The sequence below is a fragment of the Loxodonta africana genome, chromosome 11 (genome assembly GCF_030014295.1).
Source record: "Loxodonta africana isolate mLoxAfr1 chromosome 11, mLoxAfr1.hap2, whole genome shotgun sequence".
In the NCBI taxonomy this organism is placed as follows: Eukaryota; Metazoa; Chordata; class Mammalia; order Proboscidea; family Elephantidae; genus Loxodonta; species Loxodonta africana.
In genome coordinates, this window is record NC_087352.1 from 17,242,773 (window position 1) to 17,264,057 (window position 21,285).

General features: G+C 58.4%; 1 protein-coding gene and 1 long non-coding RNA gene across 6 annotated transcripts in view; one reads left to right on the top strand and one right to left on the bottom strand.

Annotated features, from left to right (window-relative positions):
- Nucleotides 1-16,343, bottom strand: part of LOC135232816 (uncharacterized) — a 103,830-nt gene extending 87,487 nt beyond the window's left edge. For all 4 annotated transcript variants that reach the window (XR_010323357.1, XR_010323359.1, XR_010323358.1 and 1 more), the window contains exon 1: nucleotides 16,174-16,343. This is a non-coding gene — a long non-coding RNA (uncharacterized LOC135232816). The remainder of the gene's footprint in view (nucleotides 1-16,173) is intronic.
- Nucleotides 1,029-20,206, top strand: LMTK3 (lemur tyrosine kinase 3). 2 transcript variants are annotated; one of them, XM_064294023.1, is made up of 13 exons: nucleotides 1,029-1,342; nucleotides 2,221-2,354; nucleotides 2,635-2,785; nucleotides 3,513-4,170; nucleotides 8,104-8,191; nucleotides 8,573-8,721; nucleotides 9,794-9,878; nucleotides 9,950-10,071; nucleotides 10,192-10,341; nucleotides 10,937-13,443; nucleotides 16,253-16,647; nucleotides 18,388-18,523; nucleotides 18,739-20,206. In XM_064294023.1, exons 1-13 carry the CDS (start codon nucleotides 1,267-1,269, stop codon nucleotides 19,251-19,253), a joined length of 5,166 nt encoding a protein of 1,721 aa, XP_064150093.1. In that variant the 5' UTR covers nucleotides 1,029-1,266; the 3' UTR covers nucleotides 19,254-20,206. The 2 variants fall into 2 exon arrangements, with proteins under 2 accessions (XP_064150093.1, XP_064150091.1); XM_064294021.1 differs by lacking the exon at nucleotides 1,029-1,342 and having other exon boundaries at nucleotides 1,487-2,354.
- The last annotated feature ends 1,079 nt before the right edge of the window (nucleotides 20,207-21,285 follow it).

Consider the following 21,285-nt stretch of genomic DNA (forward strand, 5'->3'; position numbering starts at 1 on the left):
GTGGGTCTGTATCCATGTATTAGTTGTGCGTGCCTATGTGTATCTGTGGATGTGATGTGTCTCTTTTACATGACCTGTGTCTATGTACATGTATGTATTGGATGTGTGTTGCATGTCTTTGTATATGTGTCCACGTATGTACTGTTTGTGTATTCATGTATGTGGTATGTCTGTTAATGAACATGTGTCTACATGTCTCAGTACAAGTGAAGTTGTGTGTACCTGTGTGATACGTGTCTGTGTGTGTGATGGGTCTGTTAGTGTGCATGATGTGTGTCTCCGTATCTCAGTACAAGTGATGCTGTGTGTATCTGTGTGTGTCTGTGTAGGTGATGCTATGTCTGTGGGTGTTTTTTGTTGCCTGTTTGGAATGTCTGTGTGTGTCCGTGTGCCTTGGCATGTCACTGTGGTGTCTGCGTGGATCTGTTGGGTGTGTGTCTGTGTATGTGGGTCTTTACCTTTGTCTGTAGCATGTATGGGGCTTTGTGATGCCTGGAGTTCCTGCACGGCCGGGTCCATCTGTGTCGGGGGCTGGCCTTCCTGTACGTTCCCATTGCGCCCGTCTCTGCATCTTTGTGTGTGACGTGTACGTGTCCCCGTCTGCCTATGGCTGTCCACCTTTGTATGTGATATGCCTGTCTATGAGGGTCCCTGCGACGCGTGTCAGCTGTGTGCGGGCTGCGTGTGTCGGTGTGACAGCTGCATCTTAGCGTGTGGCACACGTGCTCAAGCCAGTGGCATGTCACTGCGGTGTCAGGGCCAGGAACTGTGGGCCCCGCGCCCCCCTAGAGGTCTGCCAGTTCCTGTCTGTCCCTCCTCCTCCCCTCCTCCCCTCCCTCCTGGCAGCCAATGCTACCCGGGAGCCAGTTGCCATGACGACGCTCCATCCTCCCTCCATCCTCCTTCCTCCCACCCTCCCTCTGACAGGCTCTCTGCTCCCCCAATCCTGACTGCTCTCGGGGGCGGGGCCCTCATCCTCTCCCCCCATCCTACCCTCTCCCCCCCTACCCCAGCAACCCCCGGCTCCCCAGCTCCTCTCCTCTGTCCGCCTCTCCGTCCCTTCATCTGTCTGTCCCTTCAGAGAGGGGGAGGGGGGTACCTGAGCCAGTAAGCAGCCCCTCCCTCCCCCTGTCCTGCGTCTCCTGCCCCTCTCCTGGGCCGGGGGGAGGCCAGGGTCGCGCGGGTCCCCATGGCTGGGGGCTGAGGGCCCGCCCCCCCCTCCTCCCCAGCCGCCACCACCTCCACCTCCCTTCCATCCTCGCCAAGATGCCTGCCCCCGGCGCCTTCATCCTCCTCGCGGCCGTCTCTGCCTCCGGCTGCCTGGCGTCCCCGGCCCACCCCGGTGAGTCAGTCGGGCCATCCGTCTGTCCGGCGGCCCCCTCCCCCATCGCGGCCAGCCCGGGGGTCTGTGTGCGGGGCTCGGGCTCAGTCACCTGTTTGTGCGTCTTCCCGCAACCGCGCAGGGCCTGGGGAGCCGCGGGGACCGGCCGCTGTAAGCAGGGCCTGTGGGAGGGAGACTGGGGGGCGGCGGGGAGGGGGTGCACTTAGGCAACGTGTGTGCACACGCGTGTGTATGCAGGTGTGTGCAGGAGCCGGGGACGCGCAGGGCCTCTGGGAGAACTGAGGGCAGAGGGAGGAGCACTGTTTCTAAGGGGGACACATCACAGGAGACTGGGTCTGGATTTGGGGGAGACCCAGGGCTTGCGGAGTTTCCTTCTCAGGGGCTTGGGCTGGGGGTACAGGACGTGTGTGGTCCAGGCATCCCCAAAACAGACAAGTTTCCACCTCCCCAGCTGTGGGGTCCCAGCAAAGGGCAAGCATCTCCTTCCAGCCTGCAGTTAGGGGCTCATCATTTTCCACAGATAAGGGGTGATGAGGCTGCCCGCGGGAGCATATTTTAAGTTCTGAGAGCTCCAGGCCCCGCTAGTACTCTCCCTTTCCTCAATCCTCACTGCAGTTTATTTAAGCCTAAATTGGAGGGGCGATGAGGGTCCCAGGTTGGGGCAGAGAAGGAGGGACCCCACCCCCAACCCAACCACCTGGGAAGACCCCAAACTACAACTCCCACGATGCCCCGGGCCATCCGGCTCCTCTGCCAAGAAGCCCCTGGTTGCAGAGCATTATGGGAGTTGCAGTCCAAGACTAGCCGGGTAGGACGGTCCTGGAGTCCCGGAGCCAGGGACTTGAAGCCGGGACCCCAACCCAGCCCTATGCCCATAGATGGATTCGCCCTGGGCCGGGCCACTCTGGCTCCTCCGTACGCTGTGGTCCTCATTTCCTGCTCTGGCCTGCTGGCTTTTATCTTCCTCCTCCTCACCTGTCTGTGCTGCAAACGGGGAGATGTCGGCTTCAAGGTGAGGTGCATGGCGGGGGGAGGGGGGGAATTAAAGGTGGGGAGGAAGACCCCAACAAGGCCTCTTCCCCCAAGCCAGATGACAGATGTGGGGAGGGGGTAGGAAGTCAGAGAGTTGGCGGCATCCAAGGTCCTGAAGTTAGGGCGACATCCCTAGCCTTGGATGGAAATTGGGCCGAGACTGGGGGACAGTTATGAGGACGGTGGGGACACTTGAGAGAAGGATGATGGCGTGTGTCTCAGCCCTGTGTTCTCCCACCTTTCACCCCTCCCGGCACCAGGAATTTGAGAACCCTGAAGGGGAGGACTGTTCCGGGGAGTACACTCCTCCGGCGGAGGAGACCTCCTCCTCACAGTCTCTTCCTGACGTCTACATTCTCCCGCTGGCTGAGGTCTCCCTGCCCATGCCTGCCCCACAGCCTTCACATTCAGGTACTGCCCCAACCGGTACCAGGATCCCACGGTCCCACGGGACAGGGTGGTGGGCCCTCAGAATCTTCCCTCAGCAGTCAGGGAGCTGGGAGCCAGGGCAGCCAAAAAGGGAGGCTGAGATAATCTTGGGGGAACCAACCAGTTGCCTAACAGCAGATTCTGACTCCTGGAGCGTCCCCATGTGTCAGAGTAGAACTGTACTCCATAGGGTTTGCAATGGCTGATTTTTCGGAAGTAGATCGTCAGGCGTTTCTTCTGAGGCACCTCTGGGTGAACCCAAACCTCCAATCTTTCCCTTAGCAGCCAAGACCTTAACCATTTGCACTACCCAGGAACAATCTTGGCACTGGGGAGCTGTTGCTTAATGCAAAGCTAGATTTAGGGGTTCTTGCGGGGCAGCCTATGGTGAGGCCAGCCTAGATCTCAATCTTCCGGCAGCCAATGGGAGGCTGAAGTCAAGTCACAGGGTCTAGGGAAGCCAAAGGGAAGGACAGATTGGATGCTGGGATCTTATGGGCAGCCAATGAGGGAGGTGGAAATCAGGTGTTGCAATGTTAGGGGGCAACCAATGAGGAGGCTGAGATCTCGTCATGGAATATCGGGGACAGCCAATGAAACGATATTAGTGTCTCCTTTAACTCCAGTCTCCACTAATCTCGGGTTGTGGTGGTGTTGGCACTTGAGAGGGGAGAGGCTCAGCGGCCTCCCCTTCTCGCCCCCGCCCCAGACATGACCACCCCCCTGGGCCTTAGCCGCCAGCATCTCAGCTACCTACAAGAGATTGGGAGCGGCTGGTTTGGGAAGGTGAGTGGTGCTGGGGGTGGGGCGAGGGGGTCCCTACAATCCAGGACTGTGCTCCTGTTCTGTGTCCATCCCCCCTGCTGTCACCACTTCTCATCTGCCCCTCCACTCCTTCCCCTGCCTGCCTCCGCCAACCCATCCCCTGCACCTTTACCTCTCACCCGCTCCCCGCCCCCTCCCCCCACATCTGTCGGTCAGCGCCTCCCTCCTCACTCCATCGACCACTTCGCCTCGCCACCCGGCTCTTCACTCGTCCGTCTGTCCATCCTTCCATCCGTCCCTGCGTCCATCGGACTCTGGGCCTGTGAGTCTCCCCCCACATGCCGTGGGGGGCGAGGGTGGTGGGATAGGAAGCGGGACTGGAAAGGAGGGGCAAGTTGGGAAGTGTGCGGTAGGGTGGAGCTGGTCCGGGAAATGGGGCTGGGAAAAGGGCGCGGAGTGACTTTCTGCATCCCCCTCAACCAGGTGATCCTGGGGGAGATTTTCTCCGACTACACCCCAGCCCAGGTGGTGGTGAAGGAGCTCCGAGCCAGCGCGGGGCCCCTGGAGCAGCGCAAGTTCATCTCGGAAGCCCAGCCTTACAGGTAGGTACCGGGGACTTCCGCGGATGTGGGCTCTCTAGGCCCAAATAGCTGGGCTTGCGCCCCCTAGAGGTGGCACTTGGGAGTGGAAGGAGCATCAAACCAAAAACCAAACCCAGTGGCGTGGAATCGATTCCAACTCACAGCGACCCTATAGGACAGAGTAGAACCGCCCCAGAGAGTTTCCAAGGAGCGCCTGGCGCATTCGAACTGCTGACCCTTTGGTTAGCAGCTGTAGCACTTAACCACTATGCCACCAGGGTTTCCTGGAAGGAGCATAGTGGGAGGTTAAACCTGGGTTCGAATTCTGACTCCATCTGTTCCTGACTGTGCCACTAGAGGAAGAGAATTTCCTTCTCTGATCTTTGGGTTTTTCCTCCGGACATAGCCAGGGATCCAAAACGAGAGGCAGCATGATGAGGGAGAAAGCATGGAAACTGAGCCAGTGGCCTGCCTTTACCTTCACTCGGAACCTCAGTATTTTCACCTGGAAACTGAGCCCAGGAAACCTGAGTGTCCTCACATAGAGGCAGCTGAAAGGATGTGGGATTAACCAAAACCAATTAAAACAGTCGCTGTCAAATCCATTCCAACTCATGGTGACCCCATGTGTGTCAGAGTAGAACTGTGCTACCTAGAATTTTCAATGGCTGTTTTTTCGGAAGTAGATCCCAGGCCTTTTTTCCTAGGCACCTCTGGGTAGACTTGAACCTCCAACCTTTCGATTAGCAGCCAAGTGCATTAACCAATTACTCTGTGTTAAGTGTTGGGTACATGTTGGCAGTTCCGTTTCTTAGGACCCTACTTGTGGGTGACGACAGGTAGAAATGGAATCACAGATCAGGGCCTCAAGCTGGCACCCAAGATGACCACTGAGGAGCTTTTTCCTTCCCTCACCTGCTGGTCTGGGAGATCTGGGAGGGCAGGATCGTGACCCTTCCCTCCTCCGACTCCCCTCCACTCTAAGGGCTCCTAGCGTGAGGAGGAGATAAACATTTGCTGGATAAATGCCTTGTGAGGTAGTGAGCTCCCTAACATGGAAAGTGTGTGCACACAGAAAACCTTTATCAGGACAGCTGTGACTTCCAGAGTCACAGACATTGGACCTTAGCACTCCTTGCTCCATGTCCTTGCTGTTCCTTCTGCCTAAAATATGCTTGCCAACCCCCAGCTTCAAATTGGGGCTCCTTCAGGCCTCAGCTCAGAGAAGCCTTCCCTGACCTCCCTTCTAGGAGGTCTCTGAGATGCTGCATCATGTCATCTCCTGTGATTTCTTCCTAACACCTATCTCTGTCATTCTTTCACCTGTTTACTTACTTACTACCTGTCTCTCCCCAGACCTGTAGTGGTAGCCACTAGCCACAGATTGCTAGTGAAATCTAAGTTAAATAAAATGAAATAAAGTTAAAGATTTGTTTCCTCAGTTGGACCATTTCAAGTGCTCCATGGCCACCTGTGGCCTGTCTTGGACATTGCAGATCTAGGACATTTCCACCTTCATAGAAAGTTCTATTGGACAGCTCAGATCTAGACTAGCAGCTTAGGGGTCCATCTTGCTGCCTGAGCACAAAGGCCATTAGCCCTCCATAAATGTTTGCTGAGTGAACCATAGACCTGAGATCCTATCCCAGCTCTGCTGCATAACCCTGGGCAAATTGCTTCACCTCTCTGAACCTCCTGGATCAAGCAAGAAGTCTCATCCTGGCTAGCAGTTCTGTGGGGAGGATTGGATAGCGGAAGTGGCCGCCCTTGGCTCTGACAAGTAGGTGTGCAATGAATACAAGCTTCATCCTACATCTGCCACCCTAACTCTCCCATGTTGGAAGTGCCATTTTTATGGCCCCAATGCGTACAGTGGTTAAGCACTCAGCTGCTAACTATAAGGTTGGCAGTTTGAACCAACCAGACACTCAGTGGGAGAAAAAACCTGGCAATCTGCTTCTGTAGGGATTACAGCCTTGGAAACCCTATGGGGCAATTCTAGTCATCCTATAGGGTCTCTATGTGTCGGAATCAACTCACCAGCAATGGGTTTGGTTTTTCGGTAAAGAAGTTCACAGGGTCAGCAGCAGAGCTGGGGTTGGAACCCAGGTGGTAGACTGTTGGGCTGTGGTGGAGCCCATTTACTGAGCACCTGGGCCAAGTGCTGGCCTGCAAGTATGGGATCTTTTCATCTTCCCCACAGACCCCGGCGTTGCCATTAAACCCACTTAAAAAAAAAAAAAACTTGTTGCTGTTGAGTCAATTCCAGCTCATGGCAACCCCATGTGTGCCAGAGTAGAACTATGCTCTGCAGGGTTTTCTCCGCTGGAGTCTTTACAGAAGGAGCCTTGCTGGCGCAAAGGTTAAGACCTCGGCTGCCAGCTGAAAGGTTGGTGGTACAAACCCACTTGGCAGCTCCACAGGAGAAAGATCTGATGATCTGCTTCCATAAAAATTAAAACCTAGAAAAGCCTATGGGAGAGTTCTACTCTGACACATGAAGTCTCTGTAAGCTGGAACCAACTTCATGGTGCAAATCACCAGGCCTTTCTTCTGCAGCACTGCTGGGTGGGTTGGAACTGCCAACCTTTAGGTTAGTAGTCAAGTGCAAACCATTTGCGCCAGCCAAGGACCTCACTGAGCACCTACTGGCCCAGGCACTGGGGACATAGCCGTGAACAAAACGCTCCAAATCCTCGACCTACGGGAGCTCACCATCTAGAAGAGGGGAAACACGATAAATAAATGAAATACAAAAAGAAAGTATCAGAGAATGACTAGAGATGTAACGACAATAACACAGTATGTGATAGAGACAGTGGGGCGGCACCACTTTAGACAGGATGGTTGGGGAGGCTGGATTGACTAGAAGGAAACAGTCATACAAAGCATCATGGCAACAGTGTTCAAAGCAGGGGAACAAGGTGCAAAGGTTGTAGGGCAGGAATAAGCTTACTGGGAGCAAGCAGCCCTGGAAATGCAGTTTTAATGCAGGTCAAAATAAAGCCAAAGAAAATAAAATGTTAACATTAAAGCAACAGCAATAGCTAGGACCCACTGAGCTCACGCTTGGTGATCTCATGGAATTTTTGATCTCATCAAATTCCTCCTCACAACTGTAGGAGGGAATTACTATTATTGATCCATCGTACGGATGAAGAAAACTGAGGCAGGGAGAAGTGAAGTAACTTCTCTGAGTTCACACTCCTGGGAAAATGGAGTCAGGATTCAACCCCTCCCATCCCTAAGCCTGACTTTACCCATAGTGTGAGCATAAAGGAGGAGCGCCCACCTCAGTTTTGGGGGGCAGTGAAAGTTTCTTGGGGAGATGATGTCAAAGCTGAGACCTGAGGGTTGAGGAAAACTTTGCTGAGGGAAAAGAACTGGAAGTGCAAAGGCCCAGAGCCTAAGTGGGCACCTGGTGTGTTTGGGGAAATGTCTAGGGGTGCAGCAGGGCCAGCTGGAGGGGAAGATTGGCCAGGGAGCTGGGGCTTTCTGCCAGGGGTGCTTGGGAGCCACGGAGGGCTGTGAACAGGCAAACGGCAGGTTACGGACAGACTAAAGTAGAGACCGGAGGCAGGGAGGCCAGGAGGAGGCTGAGAAGAGAGTTCAGTCAGCACCAGAGGGCCAGGTTTAAACCAAAGCTGTGAGGACAGAGAAGAGGGAACAGGAAAGAGTCAGGGGGCAGGAAGAAGGCTGGGGGGTGAGAAGGAAGGAAGGGCAAGAAGGTACCTGCGGGCCTTGCATGGGGACTGGAGGGTGGTAGGGTGGTCCTGAGATGGGGACCTGAGGAATGAGTGGGGTGGGGTTGGAGACTGAGGTGAGGAATCCAAGACCCAAGGAGGGTGAAGCAACAGTTTGGTTTTGCCAGAAGGTTGGGATAGAACCCGGGGCTGGGCTGGATGAGGTGGAAAGGGGCTGCTTCCCTGACACAGCCCCTCCTCCCCCACCCAGAAGCCTGCAGCACCCCAACATCCTCCAGTGCCTGGGCCTGTGTGTGGAGACATTGCCCTTTCTGCTGATCATGGAGTTCTGTCAGCTGGTGAGGGGCTGGGGGTGGGCAGGATAGGGGCGGGAGGGTGGGCGGCAACTGGTTGGATCCCTCACTGGGGGCAAGCCAAGGGTCCTAGGATCTTTGGAGGAATACTTGGTGGTAACATCCTCCTCCTCATCATCGTTCTCATGGTGATACCTGTGTGACATCCACTAACATTTATTGAATGCTTTCTCTGTACATACGTATCACTAAAGGTGGTGTGCCCCGAACAAGCCTGTGCTATAGGTTCTCTAACCAACGGGGGAAACAGGCTCAGAGGGGCTGCCCATGGAGTGCAGAGGTTGTCCACCCTGCCCTCAGATTGGCTGGAGATGTGTGTGACTGGGAGGGGTTCGTGGTACTGACCCTCCTTGTCCTCCCCCGTAGGGGGACCTAAAGCGTTACCTGCGGGCCCAGCGACCCCCCGAGGGCCTGTCCCCTGAGCTGCCCCCTCGAGATCTGCGGACACTGCAAAGGATGGGCCTGGAGATCGCCCGTGGACTGGCGCACCTGCACTCCCACAACTACGTGCACAGGTGAGCCAGTGGGGGCGGGGCCCTGAGGAGTGTGGAGGATCCACTCGGGGAGGAGGGACTACTGTGGAGGAGGAGAAGCCAGAAGAACGGAGGGCGGTCACATGGCAGGGGCCAGAGGAGGAGCCAGGAGTGGCAGAGACAGAGGAGAGGAAAACCGAGGAGGGTCCGGAGATGGAGGTGGAGGTGAAAGAGAAGGAATCGGGAGGATGGGGCAGAGGGAGGAGGAGTCAGAAAAGAAAAACAGAACCAAGGGAACCGGAGAAGGGGACTGGGAAGGAGGGAGGAGTCAGGAGAGGAAGGGGAGGTACTGGGAGAAGAGGGGGAAGAGTTAGAACATAGGAGGGGAGAGAACAGGAAAAGCGGAGGAGGAGTCACGGGAGGAAGACAGGTCACGGGAAGGGGAGGGGGAGGGGCCAGGAGGAGAAGGGGAGGAGTCAAAGCAGAAGGGGTGGAGCTAGGAGGGGAGGAAGAGGAGAGAAAGGAGAGTGGTTGGGGGAGGGGTCAGGAGAGGACATATCAAGGGAGCAGGGGAAAGGGTCAGGAGGGGAGGAGTCAGGAGCAAAATGGGAGGGGCCAGAAGCATAAGGGGAGGGGCTAGGAGCATAAGGGGAAGAGAGTCAAGAGGAGTGAAGAGGCAGAGAGGGCGGGGAGAGGGGAGGAGTCAGGAGAGGAAGGGGAGGAGCTGGGAGGGAAAGATTCAAAAGAGACAGAAGAGGGGAGGGGCCAGGGAGGAGGTGGGAGGGGAGGATTTAGGAGAGGAAGGGGGAGTCAGGAGAGGAAGGGAAGAGTCAGGGAAGAAGCAAGAGGAGTCAGGGTAAGTGGAGTCAGAAGAGGGGGAGGAGTCAGGGTAGGAGAAGTCAGGAGAGGAGGGGAGGGAACAGGGAAGTAAGCTGTAGAGCCAGAGGAGGGGAGGGGTTATGAGAGGAGGGGGAGGGGCCAGGGGAGGAGCTGGAGGAGGACAAGCGAGGGGAAAAATGTCAGAGGGAAGGGGAAGAGTCCGAAGAAAGCGGGTTGGTCCAGGCTGCCGCTTCCCTGCTTATGCCCCCTCCTCCCCAACACTATCTACCCATAGCGACCTGGCCCTTCGCAACTGCCTGCTGACCTCCGACCTCACCGTTCGCATCGGAGACTACGGGCTCGCCCACAGCAACTACAAGGTGGGGGCTGCCTGCAGTCATGGGGGGACTGCAGGAGCCCCCAGCCACCTAACCGCGACCCATCCCCCCAGGAGGACTACTACCTGACCCCAGAGCGCCTGTGGATCCCACTGCGCTGGGCGGCGCCCGAACTCCTCGGAGAGCTGCACGGGACCTTCATGGTTGTGGACCAGAGCCGCGAGAGCAACATCTGGTAAGGGGCCTCCGGGCGTGGGCGGGGATGTAACCCAGCTCTATGGGGGGGGAGACTGAGGCCTGGAAGGGTGTCCAAGGGCAGGGCTCTGACCCCTCCTCTGCCCCTCTCTTCCCGCAGGTCCCTGGGGGTGACCCTGTGGGAGCTGTTTGAGTTCGGAGCACAGCCCTACCGCCACCTATCGGATGAGGAGGTCCTCGCCTTTGTGGTTCGCCAGCAGCACGTCAAGCTGGCGCGGCCGCGCCTCAAGCTGCCCTACGCAGACTACTGGTGAGGGCTGCCCCCGGTCGGGACCCCTGCCTTCCTTATTCGCCCCACTTCAGGATAGTCCCCACCCACCCACCCCATCCACAGTCTCACCACTTGCTACAACCCCCAGAGTGGAGAGGAGACATCCTCACCCCTTCCTGTAGCATCTTGAGATTCAGAGAAGGGAAACTGAGGCATGGAGTGGCCGAGCTGAGATTTGACTCCTAGTTTCGATAAGCCTAAAAGTTTATTTCTGAGTCCCTCACCAGAACTCACAGCCCAAACCAGGGACACCACCTTACCCATCATTCCCCCCCCATCACCTTTCTGTCCCTACTCTCTCTGGGTCTCTCTCCCCCTCTCTCTCTGGGCCTCTGTCCACCTCTTTCTCTCTAGGTCTCTGTCCTCTTTCTCCGGGTACATCCCCCTCTCTCTCTGGGTCTGTCCCCCTCTTTCTCCGGGTCCCTACCCCCCTTTCTCTCTGGATCTCGGTCTCCTTCTCTCTCTGGGTCTCTGTCCCGCTCTTTCTCTCTAGGTCCCTGTCCTCTTTCTCTGGGTCCTTCTCCTCCTCTCTCTCTGGATTCCTGCCACACTCACACCCGCCCCCCTCCCCCAGGTATGACATCCTGCAGTCCTGCTGGCGGCCACCTGCCCAGCGCCCCTCAGCCTCTGACCTCCAACTGCAGCTCACCTACCTGCTCTCGGAGCGGCCCCCGCGGCCTCCCCCACCCCCACCCCCACCCCGAGATGGCCCTTTCCCCTGGCCCTGGCCTCCAACACATACTGCACCCCGTTCAGGGACCCTGTCCTCGCCCTTCCCCCTTCTGGATGGCTTCCCAGGGGCTGACCCCGACGACGTGCTCACAGTCACCGAGAGCAGCCGTGGCCTCAACCTTGAGTGCCTGTGGGAGAAGGCGCGGCGAGGGGCAGGCCGGGGTGGGGGGGCCCCCCCCTGGCAACCAGCATCTGCACCCCCGGCACCCCACACCAACCCCTCAAACCCCTTCTACGAGGCTCTGTCCACGCCTAGTGTGCTGCCGGTCATCAGTGCACGAAGCCCCTCTGTAGGCAGCGAATACTACATCCGCCTGGAGGAGCACGGCTCCCCGCCTGAACCCCTCTTCCCCAATGACTGGGACCCCCTGGACCCGGGAGTATCCGCCCCCCAGCCCCCTCAGGCCCCCTCCGAAGTCCCCCAGCTGGTGTCCGAGACCTGGGCCTCGCCCCTCTTCCCAGCACCCCGGTCCTTCCCGGCCCAGGCCTCTGCCTCAGGTGGCTTCCTCCTGAGCGGCTGGGACCCCGAGGGCCGGGGTGCCGGGGAGACCCTGGCTGGAGACCCTGCCGAGGTGCTGGGGGAGCGGGGGGCTGCCCCGTGGGCCGAGGAAGAGGAGGAGGAGGAGGGCAGCTCCCCGGGGGAAGACAGCAGCAGCCTTGGGGGAGGCCCCAGTCGGCGGGGTACCCTCCCCTGCCCCCTGTGCAGCCGCGAAGGGGCCTGCTCCTGCCTGCCGCTGGAGCGGGGGGATGCTGTTGCCGGCTGGGGGGGCCACCCTGCTCTTGGCTGTCCCCACCCCCCAGAAGACGACTCATCCCTGCGAGCAGAACGGGGTTCCCTGGCCGACCTGCCCCTGGCCCCCCCTGCTTCGGCCCCCTCCGAGTTTTTGGACCCCCTTATGGGGGCGGCGGCACCCCAGTACCCCGGGCGGGGGCCACCACCCGCTCCCCCCCCCCCGCCGCCACCTCCCCGGGCCCCCGCGGACCCCGCCGCGTCCCCCGACCCCCCATCGGTCGTGGCCAGTCCCGGCTCAGGCCTGTCCTCTCCGGGCCCCAAGCCGGGGGACAGCGGCTACGAGACCGAGACCCCTTTTTCCCCCGAGGGAGCCTTCCCAGCCGGGGGGGCAGCCGAGGAGGAAGGGGTCCCTCGGCCACGGGCTCCCCCCGAGCCCCCCGACCCAGGAGCGCCCCGGCCACCCCCAGACCCGGGTCCCCTCGCACTCCTGGGGACCCGGGAGAAGCCAACCTTCATGGTTCAAGTGAGCACCGAGCAGCTGCTGATGTCCCTGCGGGAGGACGTGACAAGGAACCTCCTAGGGGAGAAGGGGGTGTCTCCCCAGGAGCCAGGGCCCAGGAAGCCGGGGAAAGGCACCGGGAACAGAGAGACAGCCCCGGGCCCAACAGTCCCAGGCAGCGACCAGAAAGCCCCAAGCCCAAACGAGGACCTGAGCCTTCCTGTGAACGGGGTGACAGTGTTGGAGAACGGGGGCCAGAAAGCCCCAGGCATCGAGGAGACAGCAGTGGAGAATGGGGGCCCGGGGTCCCCCGAGAGAGAAGACAAAGTGTTGGCGAATGGGGAGCTGCCACCCCCAAGGAGGGAGAAGGAGTTAGAGAATGGGGAGCTGAAATGCCCAGAGGCCATGGAGAAAGTGCTGGTGAATGGGGGGCTGACACCCCCAAAGAGCGAGGAGAAGGTGGCAGAGAATGGGGGCCTGAGCCTCCCCAGGAAGGCGGAGAGGCCACCAGAGACTGGGCCTTGGAGAGCCCCAGGGCCCTGGGAGAAGATGGCCGAGAGTGGGGGTCCAGCCCCCACGATAGGGGAGCCAGCCCCCGAGATCTCGCTGGAGAGAGCCCCCGAGTCCCACGCAGCAGTGGCCTCGCCCCTGAAAGGCTGGGAGACAGCGCCTGGCCCCATTGGCCCAGCCCCCAGGAGCGGGGCACCGGACCCCGGGACCCAGAGGAGAGCCCCAGAGACTGGGAGGGCGCTGAGAGCCCCCGGGGCTGGGAAGCTGGACCCCGGGAGTGGGGGCCAAGCCCCGGGGGACATGGGGACGGCCCACGGCGGCGGCCCCGGAAGCGGCGTGGACGCAAAGGCCGGGTGGGCAGACAGCATGAGGCCGCAGCCTCCGCCACCACCGGAGGTCCAACCGAGGAGGCCGGAGCCAGTGCCCCCGAGAGCCAAGCCGGAGGCGGCCCCCGAGGGAGACCCCGGGGCCCCAGACAGCAGGGCCGGCGGAGACACGGCACCCAGCGGAGACGGGGACCCCCTCAAGCCCGAGAGGAAGGGCCCAGAGATGCCACGACTGTTCTTGGACTTGGGACCTCCCCAGGGGAACAGCGAGCAGATCAAAGGTGAGGAAGCGTCTGGGAGTGAGGGGAGCAGAAATCTGGGCCGAATGAGAATCTTGGGCTCCTGGAGGGTGGGTTCAAAGGTCCTCCTGAGCAGTTGAGAGTACAGACCCTAGAGACACCCCACCTAGGTTCAAATTCTGCCTCTGCCCCTCCCTCACTCTGTGGCCTTGGGCAAATGAATTTAATTTCTCTGTGCCTCAGTTTCCCCATCTCCCCAGAATGGTTGGCAATGATAGTACCTACCTCCTAGGGTTGTTGGGAGAGTTAAATGAGTTACCACTTCCAAAGCCTGACACGTGGTGTAGTACACACCTGCTTTTCTTATTGTAATTTGCTTAGATCAGGAGTCTCAAACTCTGATGCCACAGGAGCCAGGCAGTAGAAGGAAGTGAATGAAGTGGGCTGGGGAAGGTGGTGGATTAGGGAAGGAAATACCTTGTCTAGAGGAAGGAGCCATTTCTCAGCTGCACTCAGGAATGTTGACATAATGGCACAAATGGTTTGCCCGGGACTACTAACCTAAAGGTTGGTGGTTTGAACCCACCCAGTGGTACTGCAGAAGGGCCTGGCGATCTGCTTCCGTAAAGATGACAGCCTTGAAACCCCTATGGAGCAGTTCTACTCTGTAACACATGGGGTCACCATGAGCCAGAAACGACGTGATGGTAGCGGGTTTGGTTTATCCATTTGGTTGGCAAATCTGGCTCTTTTCTCTTACGATGGTTGCACCCAATTCAAAGGAAGGCAGGGTTGCCAGAGTGTCCCTGGTTTAAACTTCTCAATAAGCTGAGGCCTCCATTACTCAGCCCCACAGCCTGCCATGTGCCAGGCCCTGAGCTGCCGAAGGTTGGGACCCCAGGGGTGTTCAGGCCCTACCCTGCCCCCATGGTAGGAGGGGATGCTTTAGGAGAAGAGAAATGGAGGATGAAGATAAAAAGACCCAGTTTAGATGTTTAGCTGTGGTTCCACCAAAATTGCTACAGGGCCTGATTTCCTTAAATACCGGCATGAAAGTTATAAGTGATCCATATGAGCAGGAAACAGAGGGAGACAGGTGAATCAATAATAATGACAGTTCCTGTTGGTTGGACACCTATTGTGTGTCAGGGACCTCACAGCCACACTTGAGGGAAGGTTTATCATCTCAGTGGGTAAGGGTCAGGGAGGGGCCTGGGCCCAGGACTTTCATTCCTCATAGCCTGCGGTGTTAGCACACTACCGCCTTCTCTAGGTTGCATTGTTGTGGGGACTTTGCTGCCAGCTGTGTCAGGAAAGACCTCAGGCGGCATAAAAATGTCAGGGGAAGAGCAGCTTGGATGCTTCAAAGGATCTGTGTGGGGTCACCGTAGCTGGGTGAGAATGCTCTTTATCCAACCAGTGAACTCCTACTCATCCTTCAAGGCCCCACCCAAATTTCCCCTTCCCTGGAAAGTCTTCCTGGTTTCTAAAGGCTGTCGTCCCATCCTTCTTCTGTGCACACACAGCTTCTAATAGTTCCCTCTATACAGCCCCCCATCACCCTGAGATGGGTAGTCAAGGAAGGCCTCAAAGAGGAGGTGACTTTCGAGTAGACCTGAAGGAAGTGAGGAAGCCAGCTGGGTGAACATCTGGAGGAACAGTGTTCCAGGCAGAGGGCACTGAGATGGGCACTTGCTTGGCATGTTCAGGGAATAGCAAAAGGCCAGCAAAGTTGGAGTAGGGTGAATGAGGGTGGGGAGAGTGACCTGGCCCACACCATCTTTCTCCCTGCCCAGCCCCTGACCCTCCTCTCATCTGCACCATTGCCCTCCCCCCCAACAGGGTCTGGCACCCAGTTCACTTATGCACTAATGGAGGAATGAGTGGCCCTTGTCCATTTACCAGTGAGGAAACAGAGGCTCAGAGAGCTGGATCCACTTGCCCAGGGACACACAGCAAGAGAGCAGGGTAGGCTTGGGATTCAAAGCCAGGTTTCCTCCCCTAGGGACCTGAACCTTACCACCCCCCCCCGCCACCGGCCCCACCAGGCTGAAATTGAGGAGTCTTAGGGCAGGAAAGGGGTCTGGACATGGTTGAGACACCCCAACTTTGGCAAACGAGGGCCAGAGGGGGGAAGTGCTTTGTTCAATGTCACACAGCAGAGGACATTCATTCATTAATTCTACAAATACTAAGTGCTTCTACATGCACAAAGCTTGGCGATGTAGCCCCTAGCAAGCTGACTCGGTCTCTGCCCTGTGGGCGGGCAAGCACTGATCACATCTCCACAGAACTAGAGTTAAACAACAGAACTAGAGTTACACACTGAAATAATCCGCTCAGAACAAAAGGCACTCAGTGCAGTGGGGCACAGAGCAGGCCGTCCTCCCTGACCTCCTGGGAGAACTCTGAAGGCTATGAAAGCCCAAGGCTGGAGGATGAGTAGAACTTGAGTTAGAAAAGGGCAGTCCAAGCAGAGGCAACAGCTCATGCACAGGCCCAGAGGTGGGAGGAATGGGGAAGTGGCCCATGTGGCTGGAAGGAGGTGAAGCTAGAATGAGATGAGGGCAGAGCCTGAAGAGGTCAGCTGGGCCAGGGTACTTAGGCCCAACGGGAGAATAGGGGGCTTTATGCTGTGGGCACTGGGAAGCCATGGAGGGTTAAGCACAGGAATAGGGAAAAGATCTCTCCCACCCTGGTTGGAGATAGGCCTCAGTGCAGCCCTTCAGTTCACATGGGGAAAACTGAGGCCTAGATTATGCTGAGGCTTACCTGAGGACACGCAGCTGGGTGAGGAGCCCTGCCTCAGTTTTCCCCGAGGCAGGGGCTCACCGGGTCTCTCCCCTCACAGCCAAGCTCTCCCGGCTCTCGCTGGCGCTGCCGCCGCTCACGCTCACGCCATTCCCGGGACCGGGCCCCCGGCGGGCCCCGTGGGAGGGCACGGACGCCGGGGCGGCTGGCGGGGAGGCCGGCGGGGCGGGGGCGCCGGGGCCGGCGGAGGAGGACGGGGAGGACGAGGACGAGGAGGACGAGGCGGCGGGCGCGGCGGAGCCGCGGGGCCCCGGGAGAGCACGGGCAGCCCCGGTGCCCGTCGTGGTGAGCAGCGCCGACGCGGACGCGGCCCGCCCGCTGCGGGGGCTGCTCAAGTCTCCGCGCGGGGCCGACGAGCCCGAGGACAGCGAGCTGGAGAGGAAGCGCAAGATGGTCTCCTTCCACGGGGACGTGACCGTCTACCTCTTCGACCAGGTGAGCAAACGGAGGACTGGGGGCCGGCAGGAAGACGGAGCCCAACGTGGGGAGGGGCGTTGAGAGGGCGGGGCCTGGAGGCAGGCCGAGCCTGCCGTTGGGGGGGGCCCGGGAGAGGCGGGGCCTGGAGGCAGGCCGAGCTCAGAGTGGGGTGGGGCGTTGAGGGGGCGGGGCCTGGAGGCAGGCCGAGCCCGCCGTTGGGGGGGCCTGGGAGAGGCGGGGCCTGGAGGAAGACGGAGCCCAGCGTGGGGCGGGGCGTTGAGGGGGCAGGACCTGGAGGCAGGCCGAGCTCAGAGTGGGCGAGCGATCCCGGCGGGGGTGGGCGGGGCCCAGGAGAGACAGGCTAGGGAATGGGGCAGGACTTGGAGGACAGGGTGAGGCCTTGAGTGCCGGGTCGGGGCCTGAGGAGGGGCGGGGTCTGAAGACTAATGAGCCCTGGCAGGTTGGGGCGGGGCCTGTAATATGGGACACGCCTAGAGTGGGGAAACCCTGGTGTCGTAGTGGTTAAGTGCTGTGGCTGCCAACCAAAAACGGTCAGCAGTTCGAATCCACCAGGCGCACCTTAGAAACTCTATGGGGCAGTTCTACTCTGTCCTATGGGGTCGCTATGAGTCGGAATCGACAGCAGTGGGTTTAACGGGCTAGAGTGGGGGCGGGGCCTTGGGAGGGTCCTGGTGGGTGAGGACAGTTATGCAGCTTGAGTTGGTTGAGGGGCCCTGAGAGGGGCGGGGCCGGGGGCAGGGTGAGGCCTGTGGTCCGGTTAGGGGATGGAGGACGAGAGAGAGACCTGAAGAATGAAGACCGGTCCGGAAGGCCAAGTTAGTGGTCAGGGCGGGTTTGGAAAAGCTGCGGAGAAAGCCTTGATACGGTTAGGGCGTGACTTGAGAGGCGGAGCCTGATGAGGCTTGGGGTGGGGCATGTTGGACAGGGCTCCAGGGGTAGGAGAGGCTTAAGGGGTCGGTTAAGGATGGAGGTAGATCTTATCCTCTAGGGGCAGGCCATAGAGAGGCTACCAGTGGGGCTTATGAGATGGGGCAGATAGTGTTAAGGTATTTTCGGCCGGGGTCAGGGATGGATGGGCGTAGTGAGTGAACTGGGAGCGAGGTGTGCAGAAATGGATTAAGAATTGTGTTGAGTAGCTGGGGCTGGACCTAGCGAGATGTGGGGATAGCGCTGAAGAGAAAAAGGGAGGTCAGGGGAGGTGTTTGCGGGCTGGAGGCGTAGCTAGAGGAACCTGGGGCAGAGCGTCATGGGCTGGGGCGAAGCTCAGACATGGGGCCTTGGCCACTGAGACAAAAGAGTGGGTCAGGGCCAATTCTGAGGGCCGCTTAGGGGTCCGGGGGCGAGATCATCCCATCCTGGGGTGGGAGTTGCGCAGAATGGTGGTTCTGAGGGTAGTTCTCGGTCTCGTCACGAATGATCGCAGCCAAGATCTCAGAGGTACATGGGGCTCATGAAGATGGAGCGGGGCTTATGGAGCGCGTTAGGAGCATTCCTGTGTTGGTCGCTTACCTGTGGGTGGGGGTCAGGTAGGGGCAGAGCCTCGGGCTGGGCTGGGGTTAAGGCAATGTCGAGTTTCGAAAACAGAAAAGGGATCCAGCCACATCTCCAGAGAGTGCGAGTCAGAGATCGTGAGTTGGGATGCCTGTAGCCCCAGAAGTGTGGCTGGTTTTGTTGGGGATGTGGTGGGTGGGATATGACGGTCCGCCCCCTTTCGCTTCCTCTAATCTGCTCTCTCAGGAGACGCCAACCAACGAGCTGAGCGTCCAGGGCCCCCCCGAGGGGGACACGGACCCATCAACGCCCCCAGCGCCCCCGACGCCTCCCCACCCCACCACCCCCGGAGATGGGTTTCCCAGCAACGACACCGGCTTTGGTGAGGGGCGGGACCGGGGGGTGGGGCGTGGTGGTGTCTGGGGCGTGGCCTGAGGAGGGGCAGGGCGGGGGCTCGGGCAGGGCTAGAGGAGGGGCTGGGCCTGGTGAGAGGGCAGAGTCTGGCAGGTGGGTGGGGTCTGAGGGAAGTAGCTGAAGTTGGGAGGGTGTACCTGGAGAGTCTGGGGCTCTGACTATATCCTCTCCTCTCCCCCACAGGAGGCAGTTTCGAGTGGGCGGAGGATTTCCCCCTCCTCCCCCCGCCAGGCCCCCCCCTGTGCTTCTCCCGCTTCTCCGTCTCGCCTGCGCTGGAGACCCCGGGGCCCCCCTCCCGGGCCCCAGACGCCCGACCCGCAGGTACCTTGCCTCAGACCCTCAGACCCGCCCCCACCTCGGTCCCTCCCTCTATTTCTCCAACTCTCTGCCCCATCTCTCTCTCTCTCCATCTGCCTCTCCTCCACTCTCTGTCCCTATCTCAGAATGTCCCTGCCTCTCGTGGTCTCTCGCTCCGCCCCCTCCCCTTCTCTCTGTGGGACCTCATCCAGCTCCGGGACCAGCACCCGACCAGGCGGTATTCATCAGATGGTCTTGGTTCTGCCCATCCCTTAGCCTCAGTTTCCCCTTCTGTAAGGATTCCCTCTGAGGCTTCTCCCAGCCCTGCCCGTCTTTGGCCCAGACTTTTGCCTGGCACTGGCCAGGGTCCTGACCCTACTGGAATTTGGGGGGAACATTGATCAGGGGCAGACTAGGCTCAGGGAGAAGACACCAGTGTGGGCAAAGCTAGTTAGTATGAAACAGAGCTGAGAGGACACAGCCAGTGAATCTGATAATAACAACAACTACACTACAAGTAATAATGATCGAAAGCACGTACCTAGACCTTATAATGTGCTTGACACAACTTTAATCCATTTAATCCTATGATCCTATGGGAAACCTTGGCGTAGTGGTTAAGTACAGCAGCTGCTTACCAAAGGTTGGCAGTTCAAATCCACCAGGAGTTCCTTGGAAACTCTATGGGGCAATTCTTCTCTGTCTTGTAGGGTCGCTATGAGTCGGAATTGACTCAAGGGCAGCAGGTTTGGTTGTTTGGTTTTTATGATCCCATAAAGGAGCCTTGGTACCAAAGTAGTTAAGCATTTGGCTGCTAATTGAAAAGTTGGTGGTGCCAACCCAGCAGCTGGAAAAATGTGGCAGTCTGCTTCCATAAAAAGATTACAGCCTTGGAAACCCTATGGGCAGTTCTATCCTGTCCTACAGGGTCGCTGTGAGTCAGGATGGACTTGAAGGCAACGGGTTTGGTTTTATAACAACAATGATCCCATGGGGTGGGTTCTGGTCTCATCCCCATTTTACAAAAGAGAAACTGAGGCACAGAGAGGTCACACAGCAGGGAGTAAGGAGCCAGAATTCACACCGGGGCCTCCCAAGCTGTGAAGCCGTGTCTTCTTCATGAGTCACCATTTGTCAGCCTCCTTTCCTGTGGAGTTTCATGTACAAGTATCGCTAATCCTCACGGCCACCTGGGGAGAAGATCACATCACTGGCATTTTCTGACTGTACCAGAAGCCAGAGAGGGGACAGTCCAGCAAGCCTTCCGCGGCAGGACGGAAAGCTGAAGAGCTGGGACAGCCCAGCTCCCACCGTGCTCTCTGCTTCCCCCTGCTGGCCATTCAGGGAACACCGTGAGACGCAGGGCTTGCGCTGGGCTGGTCAGGTGGTGGGGGGGGGTGGGGGGGGCGGGGGTTCCCCGGCAGGGAGCTCTTGCAGAGCTGAGGAGGTGGACGTCAGGGCTCCCTTCCTGCTCCCCCAAATCTTAGTTTAGGTGTCGGCTGTGTCACTTCTCCGCTGTGTGGCTTGGAGCAAATCACTTTCCCTCTCTGTGCCTCAGTTTCCTCGTCTGTAGAATGGGAATAATGAGACCTAACTTATAAGATGGTTGAGGGGATGACAGGGCTTAATCCTCCCTGTGCGTGCAGCACGGAGTCTGGTGGTGTGACATCTGTCTCTAAGCCATCTCTAACCATTAGCTAATATTGTGCCTAATTAACCAGTACCAGTTGCGGTCAAGTTGGTTCTGACTCCTGGCAACCCCATACATGTCAAAGCAGAACTGTGCTCCATAGGGTTTTCAGTGGCTGATTTCTCAGAAGTAGATCACCAGGCCTTTCTTCTGAGGCACCTCTGGGTGGACTCAAACCTCCAACTTTTTGGATGCCAGCTGAGCTCGTTAACCATTTGCATCACCCAGGGCCTCTGTGCATAATTAAACCAAAAATAAATAAAACCCCTGCTGTCCAGTCAACTTCGACTCGTGGCAACCCCAGGTATCACTGAGAGCAGACGTGCTCCATAGGGCTTTCTTGGCTGCGATCTTTATGAAATCAAATCACCAGGGCTTTCTTCCAAGGCACCACTGGATGGGTTCAAACCCCCGACCTTTCGATTAGCAGCCAGTGGCAAGCCACTTGCACCACAAGGGTTCCTTGTGCTTAATTTAACCCCCTACCCACTGCCATCAAGTCAGGTTCAACTCAGTGACCCTAGAGGACAGGGTAGAACTGTCTCACAGGGTTTCCAAGGCTGTAAACCTTTCCGGAAGCAGACTGCCACATCTTTCTCCCACGCAGTGGCTGCTGAGTTGTGGACTGCCAACCTTTCAGTAGCAGCCGAGGACTTAACCACTGCACCACCAGTGCTCCTATGCTTAATTAGAAATCAAAACCAAACCCATTGCTATCGAGTTGATTCTGACCCATAGCGACT